The sequence below is a fragment of the Alligator sinensis genome, unplaced genomic scaffold (genome assembly GCF_000455745.1).
Source record: "Alligator sinensis unplaced genomic scaffold, ASM45574v1 scaffold327_1, whole genome shotgun sequence".
Taxonomy (NCBI): Eukaryota; Metazoa; Chordata; order Crocodylia; family Alligatoridae; genus Alligator; species Alligator sinensis.
In genome coordinates this window covers 1155522-1181121 of record NW_005842379.1, presented here as the reverse complement: position 1 = coordinate 1181121, position 25600 = coordinate 1155522, and the positions used below count along the sequence as shown (strand labels likewise).

General features: G+C 45.6%; 1 protein-coding gene across 5 annotated transcripts in view; it reads left to right on the top strand.

Annotated features, from left to right (window-relative positions):
• NME7 (NME/NM23 family member 7) overlaps positions 1-25600 on the top strand; it is a 159664-nt gene that overhangs the window by 114210 nt on the left and 19854 nt on the right. For 2 of the 5 annotated variants that reach the window (XM_025210906.1, XM_025210907.1), the window contains exons 11-12: positions 5874-5909; positions 20573-20680. In XM_025210906.1, the coding sequence (XP_025066691.1) occupies positions 5874-5909; positions 20573-20680 (144 nt within the window). Of the gene's footprint in view, positions 1-5873; positions 5910-9368; positions 9396-20572; positions 20681-25600 lie in introns of those variants that run through there. The other 3 variants (XM_025210909.1, XM_006029448.2, XM_025210908.1) reach the window with 2 other exon arrangements.

Genomic DNA, 25600 nt, shown 5'->3' with positions numbered 1-25600 from the left:
TTGTTCTCTGAACCTTTGTATGTGCAGGACCAGTAGCCTACACTCAACTTTGTTTCCTGGCTTTTTGCACTGTGCTTGGGTGGCTGACACGTTTTCTGTTTGTGAGTTGCAGGTCACAACACTCTTATGGAATGTTATTCAAGTGATTGGTCCTGCTGTAATGCCTTTGTGTAGTAGGTTTAAGAGGAATTTAAGGCAACTCTAGGAAATCGTAAGCTGAATTCCTTTCCTTTCAGGATTTAAAGACTCCAATTTAATATTGCAATACCAAGTTTGGTTATTTTCTTTCCTCCTAGATGTGTACCAGCTGAAAGAGAAGGTATTCCTTATGGCTTAGTGAGCAGGAGCAGGAGGACTGGGTTCTATTACCAGTTCTATCTCTGATGTCCCTGCATGATCCTGGGCATGTTGCTTCATTTTTCTGGACCTCATTGTCCGCATCTGTGAAATGAGAATAATGACAGGACCCACCTCAGGGTTGTAGTAGTATTTACAAAGGCCTTGCATTTCTCGGACGGAAGATGATGTGGAAGTGCAGAGAACTTTTTGTTAACTGAGGCCAGAAATTTTTGGAAGAGTGCTAAGTACCTTTGGACATTTATGTAGTCGTAAGTTCATGGTCTGTATCAGGTGTGGCCAGTCTGTGGCATGCATGCCAAAAGTAGCACGGACAGCATCTGTATGTGGTACACAAAAGACTGGAAGGGGACAGTGGCAGACAGGGCAGGGAGCAGAAAACAGAGCAGCAGATTGGCATGGAGCACAGGGCAGGAAGCAGAAAGCAAAGTAGCAGATCAAGCAGGGAGTAGAAAGCAGAGCAGCCAGTCAGGGAGGAGAAAGAGATTGAAGTAGCACTAGGGCAGGGTGTGGGGCCAAAGAAGTTGGCCTCAGCTGATTTAGGTCAGTGTTTCTCAATCAGTGGGACATGAAGGTCATGTAGGTGGGATTTCAAGTCATTGCCCGCTTGAAAAAATCATGATTAATACTAAAATGCATGTAAATGTAAAAACACATTTCCTGAAAAAAAGTAGGGTTTTGTTTTTATTGTGGTGGGACCAGGGTTTTTTGATAAAATGGTTGGTGGGACATAAGGTGCAAAAGGTCGAGAACTGCTGATTTAGGTGACTTTTCTGAGATGCAAACCCACCTACATTAATGCTCAAAAACAACAGCTGTAAAAAGAACCCGTGTTCTTTTTACGTAATGCTTACGTCAAGTGACTAAGCATTTTTTCTACCTACTACTGACTGTTGTTATTTCGTAATGGATTCCTCTGCACCCTAGCTTTGATTGTTTAAGTGTCTGCAGGGAACTACATTCATATGTTTAAAGTGGGATACTGTATACGAAACTAATTCTTTGATTCAGAATTTTGTATCATTGATCACCCCTTATGATAACCTGAATAAGATTTAAAAACAAATCATTCAACCATAGGCCGTTGTCAGCTACAGTAGCAAGCAGATCAATAACAGGCAGCAGTTACTATGTCATGCTGTCTGAGGTCTGTAGTAGAAAGGACATGATTGAATTGCTAAAATGTTATTTTGGGTCAAGCATCTGACTTGTTGTCCTTTTGGTGTTTAATTTCCATACCAGTGGCTGCAGGTTTAATAACAATGTGATGCAAACTGCCATAGCCTTTCAGTTCAAACCACCATAGCCCCCTACCCCACCTGACTTAATGGTTTGGTTTTTATCATGTGGTTCCCTTTTCCTGATCTGGTAATACAAAGAATCTGTAAAGCCAGCAGATCTACCCAGGATTCTGTTCTTCCTTATTCTGTTCCCTCCTCTCCTGCACCTTAGTACATAAGGATATTAGGGTTACAGTAAAAAAGGAGGGAGATGTGGCTAGAAGAATAGGGTGCTACAGTGATCCTAAGCTGAAGAGCCAGGCCCTTAGGCATATAACCAGTTGGTGTCATTTGGAGCAGGATTGTTCATCTTCTAAGCAGCCAGACTGTGTGCCACACATACTGCACACCATGAATGCCTGCCGCCCCACTGCTGCACTGTGTGCCCATGAACCCCATTCCTCACTGTGTGCCCACCTCCCCCCTGCCCCAAACACACATGCAATGGATACCCACAGCCTTCCCTCTGCCACTGCACTGTGTGCCTATAACTCCCACCATTGCACTGCACACCTCAGACCCTCTCCACCTCCTTACTCTACACCACACACCCCAGGCTTACCTTCAGCTTCCTGTGCTGCTTCACTGCCTGCCCCCTGAGGCAAGGGCAGGAAGTGGGAGCAGGAGACCAGAGGCTCTGACTGCTATTGTAGGTTGGGCAGGAGCCAGGGAGGGGGAACAATTTAACTCCTCATGGGCTGCCAGTTGAACAGCCAAGGTTTAGAGCAACCCTGAGCCTGCTCTAAACTATGCTAGGAGCCAGACTGATGCAGACTTGGCTCTTTATTGCTCTTTGCCAAAGCTGTGTCCACCACACACTGGGTGCATCTACATCCTGCCTACTAACAGACATGTTGATAATGCTAACTCTGCAGCCTCTTCTGCAACTTCTTCCACTTGCTCCTGCCTGAGCTTCCTCAAATTCAGTCAGCCAACAAAACCCCTAAATCGGTTTTACCTTAATGGAGGTGTGCCACATATTAGCAGGCATCTACCACCTTGATTCAGTGTAAGATGCCCTGGTTAGAGGTCTGTCTTTCATGCATATTATCCAGAATCCACCTTTCCTCTCTGGGGAATTGTATTGGTATAGGAACCCTTTGAGTTTCAATTTCTGCATTCAGTGTGGCCTAATGTGGTTTAGTAGTGCCTAGAAGCCTTTGCCATGTGATAGTTACTCAGTGTCTCTCCAAGCCAATTCCAAATGACCTGGTGTCCCCGTGTGGCAAATCTTCCTGGAGGTTTGCTGACAGTCTCATTGGTGAGATTGAAGACTGAATGAGTGCGGGAGACATCATTCCTGTTCCCATCCTAGGACCAATTCATCCAAGTCATGGCTGAGGCATACTGCCAAGGGCAGAGTGGGAGAAAACTGGTGCTGTTGCTCATCTGTACTTGTCCCCTGGAAAGAGGCTCAAAACCTGTCAGGCCAGAACCCTCTTAGGAGCACAAAATCCTGTGTGGCATAGTTATTGGACTAGATTTAACAGACATCAATACCAGTAATTCCATGATAAGGTAATGACAGTTATTACACTTTGCCTCCTGAGAAACACTGGGATGAAACATGTTACCTACAGTGAGGGATGATGGTGGGGTAACTTCTTCCTTCTTCATAGAATCATAGAAAATGAGGGCTGGAAGGGACCTCAGGAGGCCATCTAGTCCAACTCCCTGCTCAAAGCAGGACCATCCCCAACTACATCTCAGCCAAGGCTTTGTCTAGCTGGGTCTTAAAAACCTCCAAGGACAGAGATTTCACCACCTCTCTGGGTAACCTGTTGCAGTGTTTTACTTCCCTTCTAGTTGTCTCGGCCGGCTGAAGCCGACTCAAGGTGATTTAGAAACTATTCGTTTGTTGTGCGGGCTGGTGAATGGAGAGACGGACAAAGCTTAGTGGTTGCAAAAACTTTACTTACGCCGCTTGTAGCCACGACGCAGGTGGTCCGATCGCTTAAACAACTATGTGAGTTGCTCCAGCTGGCAAGGCTCAGGCCAGCGAATCCGTATTAAGCCGTCAGGGAAAGGGTACGTCGAGGATTGCGCTCGGCGACGGGAAGAAGAATCGATAGGCGATCAGCCTATTGATCAGCTCAGCCGCAAGTCAGATATCTTTAGTACTCTGCAGCGTGCTCAAAGTTCTCCGACTTGGGCGGAAGTTGCACAAAATTTTAAACGGCCAGCAAGCCAATTACTAACCGCCACGTAGGAATAATTTAGAACTAGCCAATAGTGGGACACAAATTTGCATATGAAATGCCGGGAACTCTCTTGCACCGGGGTTTTTCTGTTACAACAAAAACCTTTGCTGTGCAAGAGACTCTCAAGTGGCGGGAAAATTCCATTGTGCTGAGGCACCAAAATCACTGGGTTGTGACACTAGTAAGCATGTTCTTCCTAATATCTAACCTAAACCTCCCCTGCTGCAACTTGAGACCATCGCTCCTTGTTCTGTCATCGGTCACCACTGAGAACAGCCTAGCTCCATCTCCTTTCAAATCCCACTTCAGGTAGTTAAAGGCTGCTGTTAAATCTCCACTCAGTCTTCTCTTCTGCAGACTAAATAAGCCCAGTTCCCTCAGTCTTTCCTCATAAATCATGACCCCCAGCCCCCTAACCATTTTTGTTGCCCTCTACTGGACTCTCCAATTTGTCCACATCCTTTCTGTAGTGGGAGCCCCAAACCTGGACACAGTATTCCACATGTGGCCTCACCAGTGCAGAATAGAGGGTAATAATTATTTCCCTTGATCTGCTGGCAAGATATCTACCAATGCAGCCCAGTATGCCATTAACCTTCTTGACAACAAGGGCACGCTGTTGACTCATATGCAGCTTATTGTCCACTGTAACCCCCAGGTCCTTTTCTGCAGAGCTGCTGCCCAGCCAGTCAGCACCCAGCCGCATGGGATTGTTCCCACCTAAGTACAGGACTTTGCACTTGTCCTTATTGAACTTCATGAGATTTCTTTTGGTCCAGTCCCCCAATTTGTCTAGCTCTCTCTGAATACTAACCCTATCCTCCAGTGTATTCACTACGCCCCACAATTTGGTGTCATCTGCAAACTTGCTGAGGGTGAGCTCTGTACCATCTTCCAGGTCATTGATGAAGATACTGAATAAAACCAGCCCCAGGACCAACCCCTGGTGTACTGTACTTGATACCGGCTACCAACTAGACATTGAGCCATTGACTACTACCCTCTGAGCCTGATGATCCAGCCAGTTCTCTGTCCTCCATTGGTCCACCCGTACTTCCTTAGCTTGCCTGCAAGAATGTTGTGGGATACCGTATCAAAAGCCTTGCTAAAGTCAAGGTATACCTGCATCTACAGAGCCAGTCATCTCATCATAGAAGGCAATCAGGTTGGTGAGGAATCATTTACCCTTGGTGAATCCATGCTGACTGTTCTTGATCACTTTCATCTCCTCTAAGTACTTAGAAAGGTTTCCTTGAGAACCTTTTCCCATGATTTTTTCAGCAACTGAGGTGAGGCTGACTGGTCTGCAGTTTCCTAGATCTTCCTTTTTCCCTTTCTTAAATATAGGCACCATATTTGCCTTTTTCCAATCGTCCAGGACCTCTCCTGATCACCATGAGTTTTCAAAGATGATGGCGAATGGCTCTGAAGTCACAATGGCCAACTCCCTCAGCATCCTTGAGTGCATCCCATCCAGCCCCATGGACTTGTATATATCTAGCTTTTCTAAATAGTCCCAACCTGTTCTTTTGCTACAGTTGGCTGCTCCCCTTCTCCCAAAACTGTGCTGCCAGGTTCAGTAGTCTAGGAGCTGACCTGGCCTGTGAAGACAGAGGCGAAGAAGGCATTGAGCACTTAAGCCTTTTCTGCATCCTCTGTCACAAAGTTGCCTTCCCTATTCAGTAAGGGACCCACACTTTCCCTGATCCTCCTCTGGTTACTGGTGTACTTGTAGAAACCTTCCTTTGTACCCATGTCCATTGCTAGCTGCAACTCTAATTGCACTTTGGCCTTCCTGACTTCATCCGTGCATGCCTGAGTAATACCCTTATACTCCTCCCTAGTTGTTTGTCCAAGTTTCCTCCTCTTTTAAGCTTCCTTTTTGTGATTTTTAGCTTATTGAAGAGTTCCCTGATAACCACCCAGTGGTTTCTGGTACTGGGGTCTGGCCATATTCCACTTCTTTGCTGCTAATTCTTTTCTTTCCCCTTTTCCAGTTGCTAAATCACTCCATCTTGTCTGTCTTTTTCTGTAGTGCCCAGCACCAATGGCATCACACATCCCTATGAAGGTACGGTTGTTTCTTCCCAAAATATCTGTTTTCTAGTGCATTTAAGTGGGTTATAGACGTCTGCCTGAGTGAGGTGTCACCTGCCCTCACAACAACTAAACTAATCTTTCTGTCTCACTGTTGCTGGCTTTCTTCCCCCAGGGTCTACACCACTGACTGTACTAATTTTTCCCCTGAGTCCCTTACACTCATCCTCAAGCTAGGCAGAGCTGCCTTTCCTGTTTCTAACAAAAGTAGGGGAGTCAAGGCACACAGAGCTTGGAGAAAAATAGGGAGTTTTCAGGGTTAAGATTGGCTGAGGGCGTTTCATACTCTGACACACATCCAGAGAAATGATACCCTGGAGTCAGGGCAGCACCCAAAGCCCATCTGGAAACACCCCCAAGCCTTTGCGTCAGTTTGAATCCTTCAGCCAACTCTAGCCCAGGGGCAGGCAATTATTTTGGGTGGAGGGCCACTTACTGAGTTTTAGCAAGCCATCGAGGGCCGCATGACAGGCAGCCCAGGGCAGGTAAATATTAATTTTGTAAATTTTTTAGGGGCCTCGCAGGCCAGATAGAATGGCTTGGTGGGCCACATCTGGCCCGCAGGCCGCATTTTGCCCACGCCTGGTCTAGCCCATCCCCTGCAAGGTGCTGAGGGTTAGCTGAATTCATAAGGGCAGAGATGCATTTAAACAGTGCAAGCCTCTTTATTGGTTGAGAAAACTAGTTCTAACATTTAGATCGACAAGGCGTTGTGATAGAATATGTGGCTCTCCAACCCAGTCTGAAATGGTGTAGTTCTAACTTGTTTTCTTCCTGTGGCATGCTGTCATTTTTGAGGCCTTGGAATTTTTTGTGCTAAAGATAAATTTGGTATAAGATGCATTTGCTACTGCAGTGTGATGGAGGGACCAGAGGCCATGTTCTTTTGGACCCTTTTGGATAAATGGCTGTGACACGGCTCTCAGCCATCATAGGTACCTGGACTCAGTGACAAGGTAGTCCTTTCCAGTTTTACATTCCTATGTCTATGTGTAGGGAGGTGTGCAAGGAATGCCACCTTATAAATTTTCCTTTTCTACTTGGACTGAGCATGACACAACAGAAGCCTTCTCTTTGCATGTGCAACCTGAAATATGCAGCATTTCAAGCTTCCTTTAGCTAAAGCTGATTTTCCTAGAATACTAAATGTATCATCTAAGGCTAAGCAATATGCCCTGACAGGGTTATATTTGTGGACAGCTATTTTTTGTCCTTTTGCTTTGAGGCTTCAGATCTTGGCAAAAATGGACATTTCTAGTGCCTCAGTGGTATTCCACCCACCCCCTCAGGACTGGGATAGCCTGGAAAGTCATGTCATGTTTCAAAACACATTAGCCAACATGATTTTAAATCCAGTTTAGCAGCCAGTGTACACAGGACAAATCTTATTTATAACCTGTGGCAACTGGTCATGGTCAGCTCTATATTTCCCCCTCTGCTGGCCACAAAAAGCTAATGCCTTTCTGAACACAGTTTTTTTTGTCTCATCTACTTGCAAGCTCTTTCTTTAAACATCGTGTTAGTTAGCAGATTTCACATTTTTACTAATCTACACTGGCCTGGATTGAATTGAGGGGGAAGGATGTTTTTGGTTGTGACTGCCTAATAATGTTTGTAACTACTGAAACACTACTACTTGGTAGGTGTCTTTACACGTGCTCTGGGGGGATGTGGAGGGGGGCGCTTTAATTGGAACGGCTCTAAGAGCCGCTCTAATTAAAGTGCCCGCAGCATCTCGTATTCAGTGTCCTGCACTTCAAAATGGTGGTGGAGGCAATTTAACTAAAGCTCGCTCAATAAGTGAAGTGCCCTAGCCACCATTTTGTAGCACAGGGACGCTGAATACACGAGACGCAGAGCCTGTTGGGTTATGCTAGTTAGCAGCACTGAATACATGAGCGTGTCAGAGCAGCATTTCCACATGTCTACAGGCACCCAATGTTTTTAATACATTAGCTAAATATTAAATACATTGGCCAGGCAAGTGGTTTTGGTTGGAGTACTTGTTAGCTGAATGAGGTAAATTTGAAGCTTCCCCTAAGACTTGACTCCTGCCAGCCAGAGCTCACCTTAGGGAAAATGGCAACTTGGGCAAACTAGTATTTTGCCCTCTCCCCCAGGCACCCTCTTTCCCCTGCACCTCAGTGGTGATGCTGCAGGCAGGGGCACAGGACTGAAGCAGGCACCACCCTACCTGCACTGCCTAGCCTGGCTCTTCCTGAGCAGCTGCCTCAGGGACACCAGCTCCCAAGCTGTGGGCAGCTGGTGCTGCCCCTGCTCTGCATTGCCCTGCAGTGGGCTGCCAGGGCAGGCTTCACCCAGGGGGCTGCCATGGCAGGGCAGGGATGCATCCTGCTGCCACCTGAGCCTGGCATGGGGCTGGAACTGGGCCTGTGTGGGTAGGGAGCAATCCACGGGGTGTTGGAATGGAGCAGGGTACTTATCTGCTCTGTGCTTTTGAGGGCATGGGGCAGGCTGGGCTGCGGCGGGCACACAGAGCAGAGCAGTGCCGGCAGCCTGGAAGGGACAGGGAAAGTTGAGAGTCAATCAGGAGGTGGCAGGGCTGACCTAGTCTGCCCCCTGCGTCCCTCCGCTTGCCCCTCCCTATGCTATGCCAGGATCTTGGGGGGCAGGATGCTGCACCGCATGGCTGAGCCAGGAATGCATGAGGGGAGCCCAACGGGGTGGAGGGCAGTGGTGCTCAGCTGCTGGGCTAGGCTGGGCAGGGCATCCCATCCAGCCCCATGGACTTGTATGTGTAACAGGGATCGGCTGAGGTTGTGCAGGGCAATGGGATGTTTGGCACCCCGCTGACTATGGTACCATAGGTGGTTGCCCACCCTTGAGGCCAGCTCTGCTGCCAGCTACCAATGGATTAAAATGCAACTTACTCTGCGTACTCTAGGGTTTTATAAAGGGGGATTTTAAAAATATAACCTTTTCCCATGTGAGGACTGGCCTTCTTGGGTGATACACAAGACTGGGAGTCAGGGGTCCGGCATCCTATTCTTTTCTTGGCAGTCTTGTCCAAAAGAACCCCACAAACCTTCTCTCATAGCTATTCCATTTGTAAAATGCTTCTGGACACTAATGAATGTAACTTTAAGGCACCACTTGAGATCCTTTTATAGGGTGTGATGCAGTATGTGGGCTAATTTCTGCCTATCTGTTTCTTTGCCTGCGTTGTGTTAAATGTATGGGTGGGGGAAAGGGAAAGCTTTCAAACTCCAGACAAGGATATTTTTTAATGACTAGAAGCCCAAACCCTGAGAGAGGAGCATTTACCAAAAATACAGTTCCTTGTGACCTCAGTCCTTCCACAGAGAAAGGGTACAGTGTTTTCAGAAGCTAAAGGAAGTGCTGAGGTCACTCTGTCTGGAAGGGAAAATGATACTGTTGTAGTACTGAACTACTCTTTTCTCCTTCTCTTCAGTTCCTCCATTGAGGGTGGATGTACACACAGCTGACTAACAACGATCTTGCATTTATATGGGACCGCTAGTCTAAATAGATTCAAAACACGTTACGACATTAAATTCTGCCATTTGTTTGCCAACAGAAATGGCTTTCCCTGTGTCTGAAGTGTCCCCAAGAGTTATGTAGTGTTGTTGTGCCTGGCTGAATGCTGTATGCCTGGAAATGGGGAGGAGCAGTAACTGAAGCGGCAAGGGGGTCCACAGGAGTAAAATGTAGTTGACCAAGCTGGGCCTCTGTCAGGACCCTTGGGCCAGTTCCCTTGTGCCTTCTAAATGCATCCTAGGAGATGAGTAACAGCAGCCAGCAATTTTGGTTGCCAAGAGTTTATCATTATTGCAGGCAGACGTACCATGCAGGAGGCTCACTGTGATACGCCTTGGTCAGTCACTTACTACTAATAATTTGCCCTTATAGCAGCGTTTCCCAACCGGTGTGCCACAGCACTCTGGTGTGCCGTCAAACACATCCAGGTGTGCCATGGCATTTTGAGCTGGAGCTGTGCCTCCTGCCTGGCTGGAGCCACGTCCCCCGCCTGCTGCTGCTGCAGACACAGACAGATGGGGAGTGTGGCTCCAGCCAGGCAAGGGGCATGGCTCCAGTCCAAAATGCCGTCTGGCTGGCCCTCCCCATCAGCATCCATCTGGCTGCGCCCCCCACCCCGGTCAGTGTCTGGCTGGCCGTGCACCATCCCCACCCCACTGCACGTCCAGTGCGCCATGGTGCTTTTTTATTTAGGTAAGTGTGCCATGGGGCAAAAAAGGTAGGGAAAAGCTGCCTTATAAGACTTGGTCTTTGCAGTGCACCCTGGTAGCTGGTGGTGGCACTGCAGAAATGTGCTGGCTCAGTGGCTCCCCCTTGTGGCTGGTGGCTTTAATACACCAATGTGGTGGCTCAGTGGTGCCCTCTGGTGGCCAGCACCAGTACTGTGGCCATGTAGTGGAAAATGGTACAATAGAGTCATGCAACTAGGGGGGGAAGTGGGGCACCAGACCACTGGGAGGAGAGAAGAGACTCCAGAATAGCACCCCACCACTGCCCACCCAGAGAGTCTGTGTCATGGCAGCAACAGCCAGGACAAGTAAGAATAACGTCCCCCACCTGCTCTCTGATGGGGTTTTCCCCAGGCTGTGAATGCTCTAGCTAAGCTTCTGGCACGACTAGGAGAGCATTTTTTCCAGTGAGTCTTTTTTTGCTCTGAATCTATCTGCGTGGTTTGTATGGTTTTGTTCCCCCAGAACTGTGACCTTCAGGCCATAACTTGTAGAGTGGTACTTAACACACTCATTTTGCATTCCTATATCCAGTCAGAAATGCTGAAATGCTTTCTTAAGGCCACCTATTACTGTTGTTGGCCCTATCACCATAGCAACTGAGACCACTACGGGCCCATTATGCTTCCAGCTGTACACATATAGAACAAAAAGTCACTACCCCAAAGTGTTTACCGATTAAGATGTCAACAAACTGATACCGTCTGATAGGGGGAAGTACAACAAAAAAACAAGTATTGGTCAGCAATCAGTGGTCTTGGTCCACTAGCAGTCGTGTCTTTTGGAGGCCTCGAAGCAGAGGAGGATTATGAGGAAGCTTGGTGGATGTTTATGGGGAGCTCCTTCCAAATGGGAGAGATGACATAGGAGAGATCATGCAGATGTGTGTTGGGAAATATAACAATGGAATAGTAGGCCAGGTGCCAGCTATATAGAACAGGGGTTGGAGATCACAGCCTCCTTTGCATTCTCTTTGTGAGCATATACACTTGAAGTACCCAGAAGGAGCAGGTCTTTGGAAAGGTGTTGCACAGGTTTTAGAGAAGTGATTCTCAACCTTTTCTGTACCAGGACCCATTTGTAAACATTGATGGTGAATCACTACCCAGTGCCCCTCACTACTGAACTGCTGCTTCTAGGCCCGAGCCCTCCACTGTGTGGGATTGGCGGGGGGAAGCAGCCCATAGCAGGCTGGAGCTCTGCTAACCTGCAAGGGAAAAACTACGGTTTCCCACGCTTTTCTCCTTTAAAAGAAAATCCATTTTAAAAGTTTGTCTGTGACCCTTTCATATATTCTTGCAACCCCCTTTTTGGCAAGGGCAAGGTGGGGAGGGGATAATGACCTGTAAGATCAGCAAGGATCTGGGATGGAATTTAATACTGTTCCACACAGGCTTCCAGGGAGGTGCAACTGGGTTCCTCAGCTACAGCTGGTAAACTCACCTTATCTTTATTTTGAGGTGTGACTGAGATTTTCCCTGTGGAGAAACAGGAGCAGGGAACATACAAGCTGAGCTAGTTTCCCCAGTGGGTGTTGTATTGTATCTCCTAGCATTGCAGTAGCATGAGATGCATGCCACTGTGGGTAGCTACTGTCGGTGGCTTTTCCTGCTTATGTTGCATTGTTAGTGTCTTGAAAAGGCAAAAACATATGCCCCCAAGCTGGACCAGAGAGCTCTTGTGGTCCAAAAAGCATCCAGCCATCTCTCTCACTCTCTCTCCTCCTCCTCTGCAGTAGTTGACAGCAGCGTGAGCAGCTGCACTGTGAGGTTTCAGTCTGAAGCATCCATCTCATTGTCTCTGAAACCATTAATTAAACAAAGGCATTTAAAAAACTGGCATATAAAATGAGTGACTCAATAACTGCTCAGTAGATGAATAATTTAGGGTGTTGCTCACTGGTCTGCTCAGCATTTATTGACATTCTCCTTTCTACTGCAGGGCAACCTGAGCAGAATATTTAGCAGCATAACAAACTGCATAGAAACCCAACACTAAATTTCTCTCTAACCGATATGGTTTGAGAACACGCTTCCTTCATACAGAGGCCAGGGCAAAGGGAACAGCAGGATGCCTGCTTCATGTTCCCTTGTGAGCTCACAGAAGCACCTCTGCAGACTATGCCTGGGATGGCTTTGCGGGGAGGGGATGGTGGGTGAGGGGGCAGTAAATAGCTGGGCTGAAACCTGCGCAGGAATTAAAGCAGTGTTAGATCAGAGAGAAAAGACCATAAAAAAGTGGATGCAGATTTGGGAGACCTGGGCTCAGCACCCACTCTGAAAATCAGGGATTATGTTTCCCTTCTTCCCCTTTACTTGACATCTGTTGTCTCTTTTCAGCCTGTAAGCTCTCTGGTTAGGGTGTGTCTCTAAGTCTCTGCATGTACGTTGTCTGCTACCACACTGAGTCTTTCAAAAATCTTTCTAGGTATTGCTGCAGTAGAAATAATAAGGCACCCCCCACTTTTACGATAAAAGGTAATTTGCATGCTTTTTTCATAAAGAGCCGTGCACAGACATATGGTAAACACCTGGCAACAGCACTTCCAGGTAGGAGAGGCCAAAGAGAGCAGTGTAGGTGAAGAAGACCTTTATGGATGTCCCAAGATCAGGCAGAGGACTTGGGGTCCCCAGGATATGCAACTTGTGCCCTTCAGTAAGTCTGCACACCCTTTTGGAGGGGGAACTCAGCTCTGGCTCAGCTAGGGGAATCTAGCATAATTGTGTGGTAGTTTTTCTTTCCTGGATAGTGTACAAGTTTGTGAGAGACTGAGAGTATGAAGGGGGCATCCTGGCCAGAAATGACATAGCTGGAGCACAAGCCTAGATAATGCAAGGTGTCTTGTTATGCTAAACAAACTCTGAATGTCCCTAGAATGAGGTTTTTGATGGCTCAAAGCAAGGGTGTCAAAGATATGACCTGTGAGCTGGATTCAGGCTGTGCAGCCCTATCATCTGCGGCCTACAGTGCTGCATGTGGGTGTGCTGTATGTGGCTTGCAGTGCATGGGGTCAGTTCCAGGTGTGCACTGGCCAGTGGCTGGCATGCAAGGGGTCAATGGGTTTGATACCTCTATTTTAAAGCACCATTTCTCTGTGGTGTGTGTGTATCTGGGCTGTTTGTATTAACATGAGGACTAGGGACAGAAGTTACACACAAACCAGTTTAAGTGATCAGAAACTGATTTAAACCTGTAACAGAACAGAAGTTCAAAACCCAGCTCTCCAGCATTTGTATACATCAGGCACTTCAGGGGGGCATTTTGGCACTTTTATCTAATAGCTGATTCAATCAGGCCCTGCCACACACTAGCTGCCCAGGGGCAGGAAAGGCAGCTGGCTTCTTCATGTGGGGCTTCCCTCCCATGCCACACGAGTGCGAGGGCTACATGCGCGCAGCAGGGAGTGCTGGTGATAGAGATAGCTCGGTGGGGTTGTGCTCCTTGCTGCGATGTGCAGTGCTGGCTGGAGCTGCGCGCTTCCAGGCACCAGCACCTGTACTGGGCATGAGCACCCCAAGCACCCCTGCTTGCGGCTGTGCCATGGGGACAATATACAATCTACAAAGCTAAGAATGTATTTTTGATTTATTTTATGCAATCACTTCTATCTTCAGGACACAAACACAAATCATGACAAAAATATTTTTTGTAATAAAATGAAAATATGTTATAGTAGGTGTTTGACTTTTAGTGTATGATTTGGTTTCTTTCTGGTTCTAAGATGGCAACTCCCCCGTCCCAAAAGAGTAAGGGGGCAAAGGGAGGGACACCCGGTAGAAAGGCCAGGGGTTAGGGGTGAGACTTCAGATCCCAATATGGCAACCAGGGGGCAGGGCAACTGCTAAGGGGCAGGACTACCCGTGTAGCCCTTGAAAGCTCACCAAAACTCGTTAAGTGGCCCTCCACTCAAAATAATTGCCCACCCGTGAACTAACACAATGTCTCTTCTGGGCACGCGCTGTGCTTGGTGCCAGGGCGTGCCAAGTTAAAAGTAAAGTGCTGTTTTGTTTGGGGGGTTTTCACATTTGTAAGCAGTTCCTGTTGCCAACTCCTCTGTGCTTTCTGTGTAAGATTTTCCAAGCATTTTGGAAGCATTCATTTAATAAAGCCTCAAAACACTCTTAATACATAGGAATGTATCTTTATGCTTGTTTTATTGGGGGAAATTCAGGTCCCATTGAGATCAGTGGGAAAACTGTAGTCACTCTTTATATGGAGTCAAGACAGATTTGGGGTTAGGGTTGTGAGCCAACTTCAGATAAAGCAACTAATAATTTATGTTTTAAAGTGTGTGTGTGTGGGAGGGAAAGAAAGAAGGAGAGAAGGCTTATTTATATCTTTTATTTTTTTGTATTGCTTTTTCTGCTACACATTCCCCTTTTTCACCTCACTTTGATTTAGACACACACTTTGTACACCCACTGAATGCTGAATAACTGCAAATTACTTTCTGCTTTCCACATATTTTCTTACCAACATGAGTCCCCAATATAACTTATCATCATATTGATATTGCTGCTCAGGGGACTTGCATAGGAGCTGTACCTCTTTACTCCAGGTCTGACTTTTGTCTTTTCTTTATGGGAGACATGCCTCTAAGATAGTGAAATAACTTTCTGTGAAAGCTTGTTTAGGCATCATTATGAGAATAGCTCAAGTGGGGATCAGAAAAATCCAAGACAAAAAGAAATGCTACCTGACCATAGCATTAGGTTTCCTGCCTATGGAATAAAGAGTCTGTGGGCAGGAAGAACAATATCAAGCCTGATTCCTGGGCTGGCAGTCAGCAGGGAAAGTTGGTCACAAGGCATGAGTATGATTGAAGCAAAAAGAATTGAAGTGCTTCAGGGGAAGAAGAAAGGAAGGAGGCTGAGATGAATGGTATCACCTGTATAGCATCTTATTTCAGGGGAGTGATTATTGCTTTCAAAAGGCTTCAGTCTAACAGTTCAAAGGCAGTCATTATTTTTTTTTACCAGAAAGGCAGTTGAATTTGCCATCAAGCCAAAACAGAGTTTTTAAAGTAAAATAAACTATAGTTTGATGACTTGTTGCTTCTGTTTCAAAGCAATTAGATGGGATTTTGGGAGGAGATGAATCTGATACCTCTCTACAGCCCCAACAGTGCAGACTTGACAGCTGCCAAGCAATTTAATTTGCAAATCAATCCTTGGCTTGCATGCTGTTTCAAGCACACAACTACATACACAGCAAGTTGGCTGATGTCAAAAGACTGAAAAATAACAGGAACAGGTCAAACTGCCCTGCTCAAGTGTTTTAGGCCTTAGAAGAATTAGCTCAATCAGCAGAGGACAATCTGAAGGTCTTAGGCCAGGTAAGTGTAATACATATGGGACAGAAGATTATGCTAAAGAGTCTGAGAAATATAAATGTGAACTCTTTTCCCAGAAGGTGTGAGGGTTGGTTTCATGTCAGAAGTATTAAAGGTTTTGTGCAGTTTGCATAAAGGAGAAGAAGCTTTCTGATCAGATTGGTCCTGCTGGGTGTGGGTGTGAGACCCTCCTTATCAATTCCCATCGTGTATGTCAGTGGTTTCCAATCTGTGGTATGGGTACCACCAGTGGTATGCAGACAACCTGTCAGTGGTAGTGTTAACAGATTTATTATAATTACTGTGTGACAAAAATTTGCTGGTGGTGCTTAAGGTTGTATCATTTTAAATTGGTGGTGTGCAATCTGTCAGTTTGGGAACTACTGACGCATGCGATCACTGTTGCTCATGTAGAAACAGCAAATGCATCACTTTGTCAACAAAAGGGTCCTGTTACTGGATTGCTTTGTAAAATGCAAGTGTATGCCTTGCCATGGTTAAATCTAATCTTTCCTGCCCAGAGCAGGGGGGTTGGACCCAATGATTTCACAAGGTCCCTTCCAGCCCTAAACTTCTGTGGATCTGTGAAGCTGCTTTCCATGTGAGACTTGAAGTGTTCTTCAATGGACATGGTAAAATTGGAGCATCTTCAAGCAAACTACATAGGGAATGGTCCTGCCTCAGGCAGGGGTTGGACTAGATAACTTCTGGAGGTCCCTTCCAGCCCTACTTTTCTATGATTCTGATTCTGATTAACACTCAACCAAATTAAGGACTTCAGGAGGCAACTGTGTAGTCTCTGAGGGAAGAAAGAAAGCTTATCCCTGTACATGCTGGGCATGTCTACACATGAAATTAATGCAAAACAATATGCTCCAGCACTTACCATGCTGGATTTTGTTGTTCCTGGGTGCCACATCTTCATGTGCACCCAGGACTGCAGCACACTGAGCCGGATCGGAGCAGCCCTGGCTGGCAGGGGGCCCCAAGGGCCAGTGTGCCAGCCCAGGGCTGCTCTGACTCAGCACAATGTGTTGCAGAGGGACTAGCCAGAAGGCAGCTTTCCTCACTGAAGCACCATCATGCTCCAGCCAGCCCCATCGACATCTACGTGTATGTTGCTGCTCACTCAAGAACGTTGCTGTAGGATAGTACTTGTATGTGCAAGCACTAACTCGAGGTGGAGTTAATTAGTTTCCTTAGGCCTAATAGGACTGCACGCGCAGACATTGAGACCTTACTGTGGATCCAGGCAGCTCTGCTGTAAATGTCTTGTGTAGATGCGCCCGTTTATGGTTACATTGAACTGTAACTTGTATAGAATGGGGAAACTTCCACACTGTTGCCGTTATAGACTTGGGATGTGAAATGGTTGATAGTGTAACCATGAGGAATAAAAGCCAATTTAGAGGTTACGGTGGTTACAGGAGAAGAACATCTGCCAAAATTGATAGACCTGAACTTGCAGAGGGTAGATTTAGATATAGGCTGCTTTAGGCTAGTCTAAAATTGGTGCAAACCAAGTTTAGACTAGCTGCTCCCTCTGGTAAGGTACACTGTCTCAACCCTAATTGCAGCCATGCTCCCGGGAAACTCAGAATGGTTGATCCTGTTTTAAACCTTGAGTTTATTTTGAAAAATAGAATTGAACTTGAGTTCTCAAAGACAGCAGCACCTTCAAGCTCTTTCCTAGGCTTTTAGGCCAAATGGGATGTAATCAGCTAGCCTGTGTAAGAGACCATCGACCTTCCTTTTATTAATTCCATCCTTCACTGATGGTTTTCAGGTGTCTGAGTTGTCAGAGAAATGTAACCTGAGGAAGTTAGTTGGACTAGACTCTACTTCAGCTCTCACCCATCTGGAATACATCACAGAAACAAAGCCATAGCATGGCACTTGACAGGAGGAAGTGTCGTTAAAGAGATCCCAGTAGGCATATTAGTGGGTCTGGTGTGTTTTGCAACGGATGTAATCGCCATTTTTGTTGTAGTCTCTTAGTTTTCAAAAAGATGATTTTTTAAAACATTATAGAAGCTAGAAAGCTGATGCTGGAGCTCAGAATGTTTAAAGACAGTTGGGACTATTCTGTCTGAAAATTTGGAAGGGCCCATGACTGGATCATGAGATCTATTTTTTCTGCAGTTCTTCCACTGTCTGCTTGAAATTGCCATTGAATGGGGGCAGCCAGAGTCACCAGACTTGCAGCCTTTATTCAGAGTCAAAGCACTGAAAATCATACAGTGGCCTGGTTATCTGTGGAAGGCAAAAAAAAAAAATCCATTCAGGCATTGTTCAGACTGACAATCTATCAGTATATCCAGATATCGAATAGGGAAGGAAAAAGCTAATGTTTGAAAGTCAGTGGTTGTCACTAAAGCTTACATTAAAATGCTATCATATCTCTAAGAAATGACCGTGCACATGCATGTTTAACAAAGCTTTTAACGAGCAGCTCACCTGCCTTTCTGGTTTCATTAAGCATTCTGTACGGATGAGCTAGCCTGAAGTGCAGGGATCAAGTGTGCAGTTAGAAACACTTGGATACATTTTTTACATATGAAAATCACAAACGTCTTGTGTTGTTGGTAACCCAGGCATGACATCCAACATGGGTGGGGCCAATATGGTTAGCCAGCTCTTCAAATCATAAAAGGCATTTGTTGGTTTCAAGTCAATTAAACAATTGTCTGCTATTGAGGGCATCAAGGATAAAGGCAAAATTTGCCCTTCGTATTTTCCCCTTTTATGTAAGGAGACATGAGGCTCCCAGAATCTGCCTACTATTCCACATGGCAATGTGACCATCCCTTACTACTACATGCACCTGGATCTGGGATGGAAAGTAGTGGAAAATAAGATGCTGAAACTACCAAAGAGACAATGTAGAGAAAATATTTATTAGGCACATGTAGGTGAATGAAAAGTATGAAAATGGAGAAATACTTATCTGTGACATTCAGCCCAAGGACCATGTCCCACAGGCATTATCATTGACTTGATTGACCTCTTTAGAAGTATTCCAAAGATTTGCAGTACATTTTTCTTTGACATTTAAGTGAAATCCAGCAGCTTTTGTGATGTTTCTTTCTTCAGTGCCTTGGACTTTGGGCCCCTGATTCTTGTCTGGGGTTTTAATGTTACATAATGGGGAGTTGATTTTTTCTGGCACCCTTTTTTGACCATTTACACAGGGCAGATTCATTCTGTCTTGGGACACGTACATTAACTGAAGGCAACAGTACTTTGCCTAAATGGTTTAAGAGCCTTTATAAATTTATTCAGCACTACATGTATGTGGTGATGCAGAACGTGCTGCACTGATCTTGCAATCTAATGCAAGGCAGACAGAACAGAATAGACTGCCTGGAGTCATGAGTTTGATGTTAGGGTGGAATATGTAGCAACCAGGCTAGCAAGGCTTTCTTGTTAGAGAAGTTTGTGTGGGATGTCTCTGGAGGCAAAACAAAAGGGGTTTCCTGAAGCGGAGATATGGGAGAGGAGAGAGTATGAAGAATAGGAGAGCTAAGATTTAGGCTAGAGTAGGACACCATAGGGATTAAAAAGAGAGGGCCAAGCAACTGAAATGGGTGGTGAGGGAAGTAAGAGGAAGCCTCCAGAAGAACTGAAAGAAGAGTGACTTGTTTGCAACAGCAGGAGAGGGAAATGATTTCTGCATAGCATATTGTATGGGCTTGAGGGAAGGAGGACACAAAATATAGAGCTTTGTTTTTCAAATCTAAAATGATTTGGGCTAAAATACTAGCAAAAGTTCTGTAGTCACAGAGTTTTTAAAAATGTCTCTTTAACTTTTATTTGAAAGCCACAGACCTTCGGTCCTGCCCCCAGTCTCTCAGCAGCCTAATTGTTATCATTCTCTGCCAAACTGGGCTCAGCTGACATTTCAAGCAAGGCCTCGCTTAAGTTATGACGCAGATATAGTTAAGTAGCACAGGACTTTTGTTCCTTCAGCATTTTTCCCGACTGCAGATCTTTAATGATGATTAATAGCATGGCTCATTTAACGGTACCTCTTGAGCCGTATTATGAAGCAAAACCTCATTGAGAAACTGCATTGGTATAGAGTGTTATCATATTCAAGCACTCTTGTGTCTACCAACAGAATAAAGTAATAGCTACAAAATAAGCAGTGAGGTAAGACTGACATGGACAGAGTAACAACAGGAAGGTGAAGCTTTTCATCAGGAAGTATTTTGGGCTGGACATACTCTGGTTGTAGAACACGCCTTGTTACCTTTCAAATGGATTTGTCCCAATTAACTAACTGTGTTAAGTATTTTGCATCACAGGAGCAAGTATAGATCTCAATCAGGGTGGGGCTTGCTGTGCTCAGTGCAGTTTCTATCCCCAGACCTTACTGTCTTGGTTCAGGATGAGACAGGGCGGCTAAAATGGGAGGATGGAAAGACAAAAGTAATACAAGCATTTTTTTTGGAGACTAGTAATGCACATGAGTTGTTCATCCAGATATTGTTCTTTGTTAGAGGACAAATCAGCAGTTCCACTGCTGGCAGTGCTCCACTGACATCCAGGGAGAAGTGAATCCAAAAAGGATGGGTTTGGGGTTGAATCAAGGCATAGTTTTGACTATATGAAGTTTTAAGGTGAAAGTTTGCCTCCATCAGTTGGCAAAGATGAAGCACTCCACATGTATGCTGCTAAGCGTGCACGATGGTGTCTTGTCTCTGCTGGCCAGCACACACAGCAAATGAGAACCTCCTACTCATTCACAACTAACTTCTTTAGTGCAGGTATTAGGACCCTGTGTATGTAGCATGGACAGTCCTTTATTCTGTCCCTGTTGACCCATAGTCCTTTCATTACACCATCTTAAGGTTAGACACCTCAGCCTTCAGTTCCACTCCTAACCATGTAAATATCTGCAGGCGAAGTGGGAAGCTATCTCTTTATTTTGGATTCTGGCATACTGTACGTACACCAAGCAACTTAGAACGAATGGTTCACCTGAAAGGCATTTATATTGTACATGACATAACAAATCCAAATGATTCACAGTGTATCTGTTTATGTACCTGATAGGAAATAGCCCGTCACCTCCGGCCTGGAACTCTGCGTGCTCTTTTTGGTAAAAACAAGATTCAGAATGCTGTCCACTGCACAGATCTACCAGAGGATGGGCTGCTGGAGGTAAGGTCCTGGGAATATGATTGCCTAGTTCATAGCACAGGGTTCTTACTGTAGGAAATAAACCTAGCATTTCTGGGGGATACTAAAACCTGTTGTGTTTGCAGTCATGGTTCTGGAGTCCAATGCTGAGTGGAATATAAAATAGTGGGCGAGTTGATTAATTCAATTACATGAGCAAGCTAGAGGCAGAATTCCAGTTCATAATAGTGCTTGAGGAACTCCACTGACACAATTGTCTCAAGAGATTATTGAACAACGAAAGCTCTCATTGGCTGGACATAACCTGAAATAGGGACTCTGTTACCTAGCAGTGTTGCTACATTTATAAATGAACCCTTTCACAGATGACACATCGCTGTTATGTATCTATATTATTTATCTGGGCCCACTCCTCCCCCCCACCGCTGGTGCATTGGCCTGCAGTGTCCCAACCCCACTCCCTCCCCCTGCTCCGTGCGGCTGCTGTCACCTCCACCTCCAAGGAGTGGGGGGGAGGCCAGCTCTGGTGGCCTTGCCCTCCCACCTGCCTCTGCTCCATCACCACTGCTTGCAGGGAGCAGGGCAGGGGGGGCAAGGACAACTGTGCTGGCTGCCCCACCCCCGTGTCCCCACCATCATGGCAGCACTTTGCTATGCCGCCACCTCCTGTCCCAACACTGTATTCACACTCTGATTGGTTGTTTCAGGCAGCCAATCAGAATGCAAATAAAGCGTTATGAACAGACAGATAGATTAAGGCTTTTATAATATGTGAATTAGGCCTGATTTGTACCTGTATCTGTATATTATCTTGGTAATTATCTGTCTTTGGCTTCTAGTATTTCATTAAACTTCAATAAAATTTAAAAAATTCAATTGAAGAACATTTATCTCAGACAAAAATACAAGTACCAGCAAAGTACTCTTGGCATGAATACAGCTTATACTTGCAAACCTGATCATGTACTGCATTGGTTCTCAACCTTTTTTGTACCAGGACCCATTTGTAAACATCAATGGCCAGTCCCCTCCCAGTGCCCCTCACTTCTGACCCACTGCTGCCCAGCTCCCCAGTGGAGCTCTGTCAGCCTGTAAGGGAAAAGCCACTGTTTCCCACATTTTTCTCCTTTAAAAGAGAATCCATTTTTAAAGGTTGTTGATCCATTTTTAAATTTTGTTTGCCACCCTTTCATATATTCTTGTTCACTTTTGGGTCATGACCCACAGGTTGAGAAACACTGGTTTAGTGCATAGCCCACTCCTGGTGAAATAAATTGTGCTGACAAAAGTGTTGTTTTGCTATTAGAGCTGCATCTATGTTAGGGGATTGGCAAGAACAGCTACACTGCTCAAAAAGTAGTCTCTTGAACAGCATAACTCTTTCAGCAAACGTTGGCTGGTCTGGAAAGGGGAAACTCTACCCATATAAGTCACCTTTCTCCTGTAAAATTGTATCCCATCCACATTAGCAGTTTTGGTGCTATATAGCTCTGTTGAATAAGGGGGTTGATTTTTCTGTTAAATGATATGATTTTCAGATCAGTTCCAAACAATTCTTTGGTATAGCTCAGGGGTTAGCAACATATGGGCTGTAGGCCAAATCTGGCCTGCAGTACCAGTAACTGTACTGGGGCCAGGCAACAAGGAGCTGTGTCCTTGGTCCACTGCTTTCTCCCTACTGTCCAGCTGCAGTGCAGCTCCTCACTGGCTAGAAGCTGCACTTTCACCACCACCACTTCCCCTATCCCCCCACTCCTGGTTGTAGTTCTGGCACAGCTTCTAGCTGGTGGGAAGCAGTGCTGCATCTGGGAGGCAGGGAGAAGCGGCAACAGCAAAGACACAGCTTCCAGCTCCCTGACTGGAAGTTACAGTTGTGCTGCAGTTGGGGATCAGGGAGCTAGGTGAAGCAGCAGACATGGAGCTGGGTGAAGCGCAGATACGGCTTCCAACTGCATGGCCCCGGCGCAGATGCAGTAAAGCTCCCCACTATTGACATGCCACCTCCTTGGACCAGAGCTGGGTAGTTCTGGCCCATGGTTTGTTAGGGGTTACCAGCTGGGGGGAGCAGGGGGAAGCCAGGCAGATGTCTGAAGTCTCTCCTGGAGCTGCAGCCGGGGAGCAGAGGGGAGGGGCCAGCCCTGCCCAGGGAGCATGCCAGGATGTTGGGGGAGTCTGGTTTAACTTAAGACAGCAAGAGGTCTGGGACAGACGTTGCATAAACCAGTTTAACCCAAATCAGTTAAGTCTGATACTACATTCAACCAGGTTTATCTCAAACCAGTTTCAGCCATTTTCAAACTGGTTTATGTGCACTGAACATCTGTTCTGTTACAGGTTTAAACCAGTTTCTGATCACTTAAACCAGTTTATGTGTAATATCTGTCCCTAGCTTATTAGAAAATGCAGGCTAGATTCACAAATGAACTCTGGCTGCTTTGCATTGTCTGATGATGCACGGGGGCTGTAAACCTAGCTTAACTGACTGGTTCCATGAGGTTTATAGGTGATACAAAGTGGCACAAAGCATTTAGGCTGGGACTCTAGCCTTAACTTGGGCTTTGAAGAGGTGGTTCTGCCCCAGGGCCTTGACTGCATGAATTCAAATTCTGTTTTCTCAGATCTTCACTCCCACAGCTGATTCACAGACTAAGCATAGTACCCCATTATACTGAATTACGGTCTTAAGCATGTGATTTGCATTCCATTAACATCCATGCCTGTTACACTGCTGGTCTGTTGCCTTTATCACGTTGATCATTGGCAATTTGTACTCATAACATGACTCTGGATCCATCAATTGTTCTCACTCAGCAGTCTGAGCTTGAACCCACAATAATAAGGAGCATCAATCAACACTGCTTTATTAATGAAGTGAAGCAGGGAATGTGTCTTTCTGATTGCTTGGCAAATGAGTATTATCATGGAAATGACAGGAGCCTTTCCTCTTGCTGGAATGCATGCACTTCTTTTAATCTCTGTTTTGTAACTCATGCAATTGACTGAAAACTCAGCTAACCAAAATAAAAAAAAAGAACTTGTGGATGCTTTTAGATTCTAGTATGTGCAAGAGCTTATCATGCTTGATGAAATAGCCACAAGATAATATGCACTTGGTTGATCCTTGGGAAAGACTCCATGAAAAGGATTACAGAGGAAAAGATGGACAGGTTCAGACAAGTTTTTTCACAGAAAATTCCTAAAGTCTCCTTGAGTAGCACAAGCCAACACCATGCAGAAGTACCTGGAAGCAGCATGCTATATTAGCATGGCACAATGACCAAGCTAAAAAACCCTGCATTGCCAGGTTCCTGCAGTCCTTGGTGTGCCAGGGAGTGAATTTGAGCCACGTGACACTGCCCCAACAGTCAGCAGGTCCAGACTTGATAGCATGTATGTTATTCATTGCACATCTCAGGTTGCCTCTGACCCGAGGGCAGCCTTGTTCAGTGGCTAATCTTTACATCTCAGTTACCCCTAGGTTGCTCAATGCAATCCCGTTTATAAGTAACCTGTTTGCATTTTACAAGCTACATTCTATCACTTTCTCCCCCTCCCCCTCACCCCTGAACTACGTTCTCACACCTATTGTCTCCCATTCCCTTTGAACCTCACTGCCACGCATTTGCATTTTCACAGACCTGCATTTTGCATATTGGCTTCTGCTCTACCCAGGAGAGCACAGTGGGCCCCCGTAGACATGTGGGGAGTCTGCTATGAGGTGCTGGAAATCCAGTGCATCGGAGCAGTCTTGATTAATCGAGTCTGCTGGAGCACAAAAATTGATACGCTCTGGCAGTCTTCAGCATCACGTGTATCAGCATCCCCGTGTGTCCCCGCTGAAAAAATGGCAGCAGGGGGCTTTGAAATAAAACACATTTGAGCTTTAGTTCAAAGTACCCTGCTGCCATTTTTTCAGCACAGGAGCGCCAATACACATGATACACGGGTGCTTTTAATTAGCACAGCTCGTTAATTAAAGTACCTGGTGCCATGTCCCACAGCACATGTAAAAATTTCCGCATACACCAACATATTCACCTTATGTCTGAAGAAAGGTGTTTGTGCCTGAAAGCTTGCAAAGAACAATTTTTCCAAGTATTTAATCAGTCTAATAGAAGATATCACATCTACCCAAAGAACCTTGTCTGCCTATATCCCACTAATAATGCAGACATGCTACAGTTCACTCCTTTTAGGGTGAATTTGGCCCAATATGCTTGAGAAGGATAGCTTTAATGAATTTGTGCCTGTTGATTGGAGAAGGGGGTTATTAGACGTATTGCAATAAAACCATGAGGTTCCAATCATGGCTAAGGCCCCTATTGCACTAGGTGCTGGACATGCACATAGCAAGAGATAACTCTGTTCCAAGGATCTTATAATTTAAATGGATAAGATGGCCCACAGGAAGACTGTTACCTCTGTTTTGAAGATGGAAAGTGTGGGTTAATTCCTAAATTGCTAATGTTGGTTTGTGACCAAAATGAGATGGAAAAAGGGGCATCTGGTTACCTCCCTGCCTTTTCCATGGACTACAGGTGAGTAGTTGACCAGCATGTACTGAGCTGAAGAAAAGGGAGAATGTGCAAGAGAGAGGGAGAATGAACTTTTCCAGCAGGTTATTGGTGTTTTCCATAGGATCTGTTTAAGTATTCTTATTTCTACCAGCTGGTTATTAAGATTTCAGGAGGGATTGCCATATGCTGTGGTTTAAGATTTACCTGAAATGGATATGAATGAAGAGTGGTGTTTGGCACAATTACTTTTTGCCTTGGCCAGAAATGGAACAAAATACTTTGACTTCTTAAAAAAAACCCAAAGACAGAGAGACCAAAATGAGTTCCTGAGGGCCAGGCCACATGCTCATTGAAGTCAATAGCAAACCTTTAGTTGATCTTGATGGTGCAGAACCCTGAATTGGTTCAGGGCTACAGGGAAAGA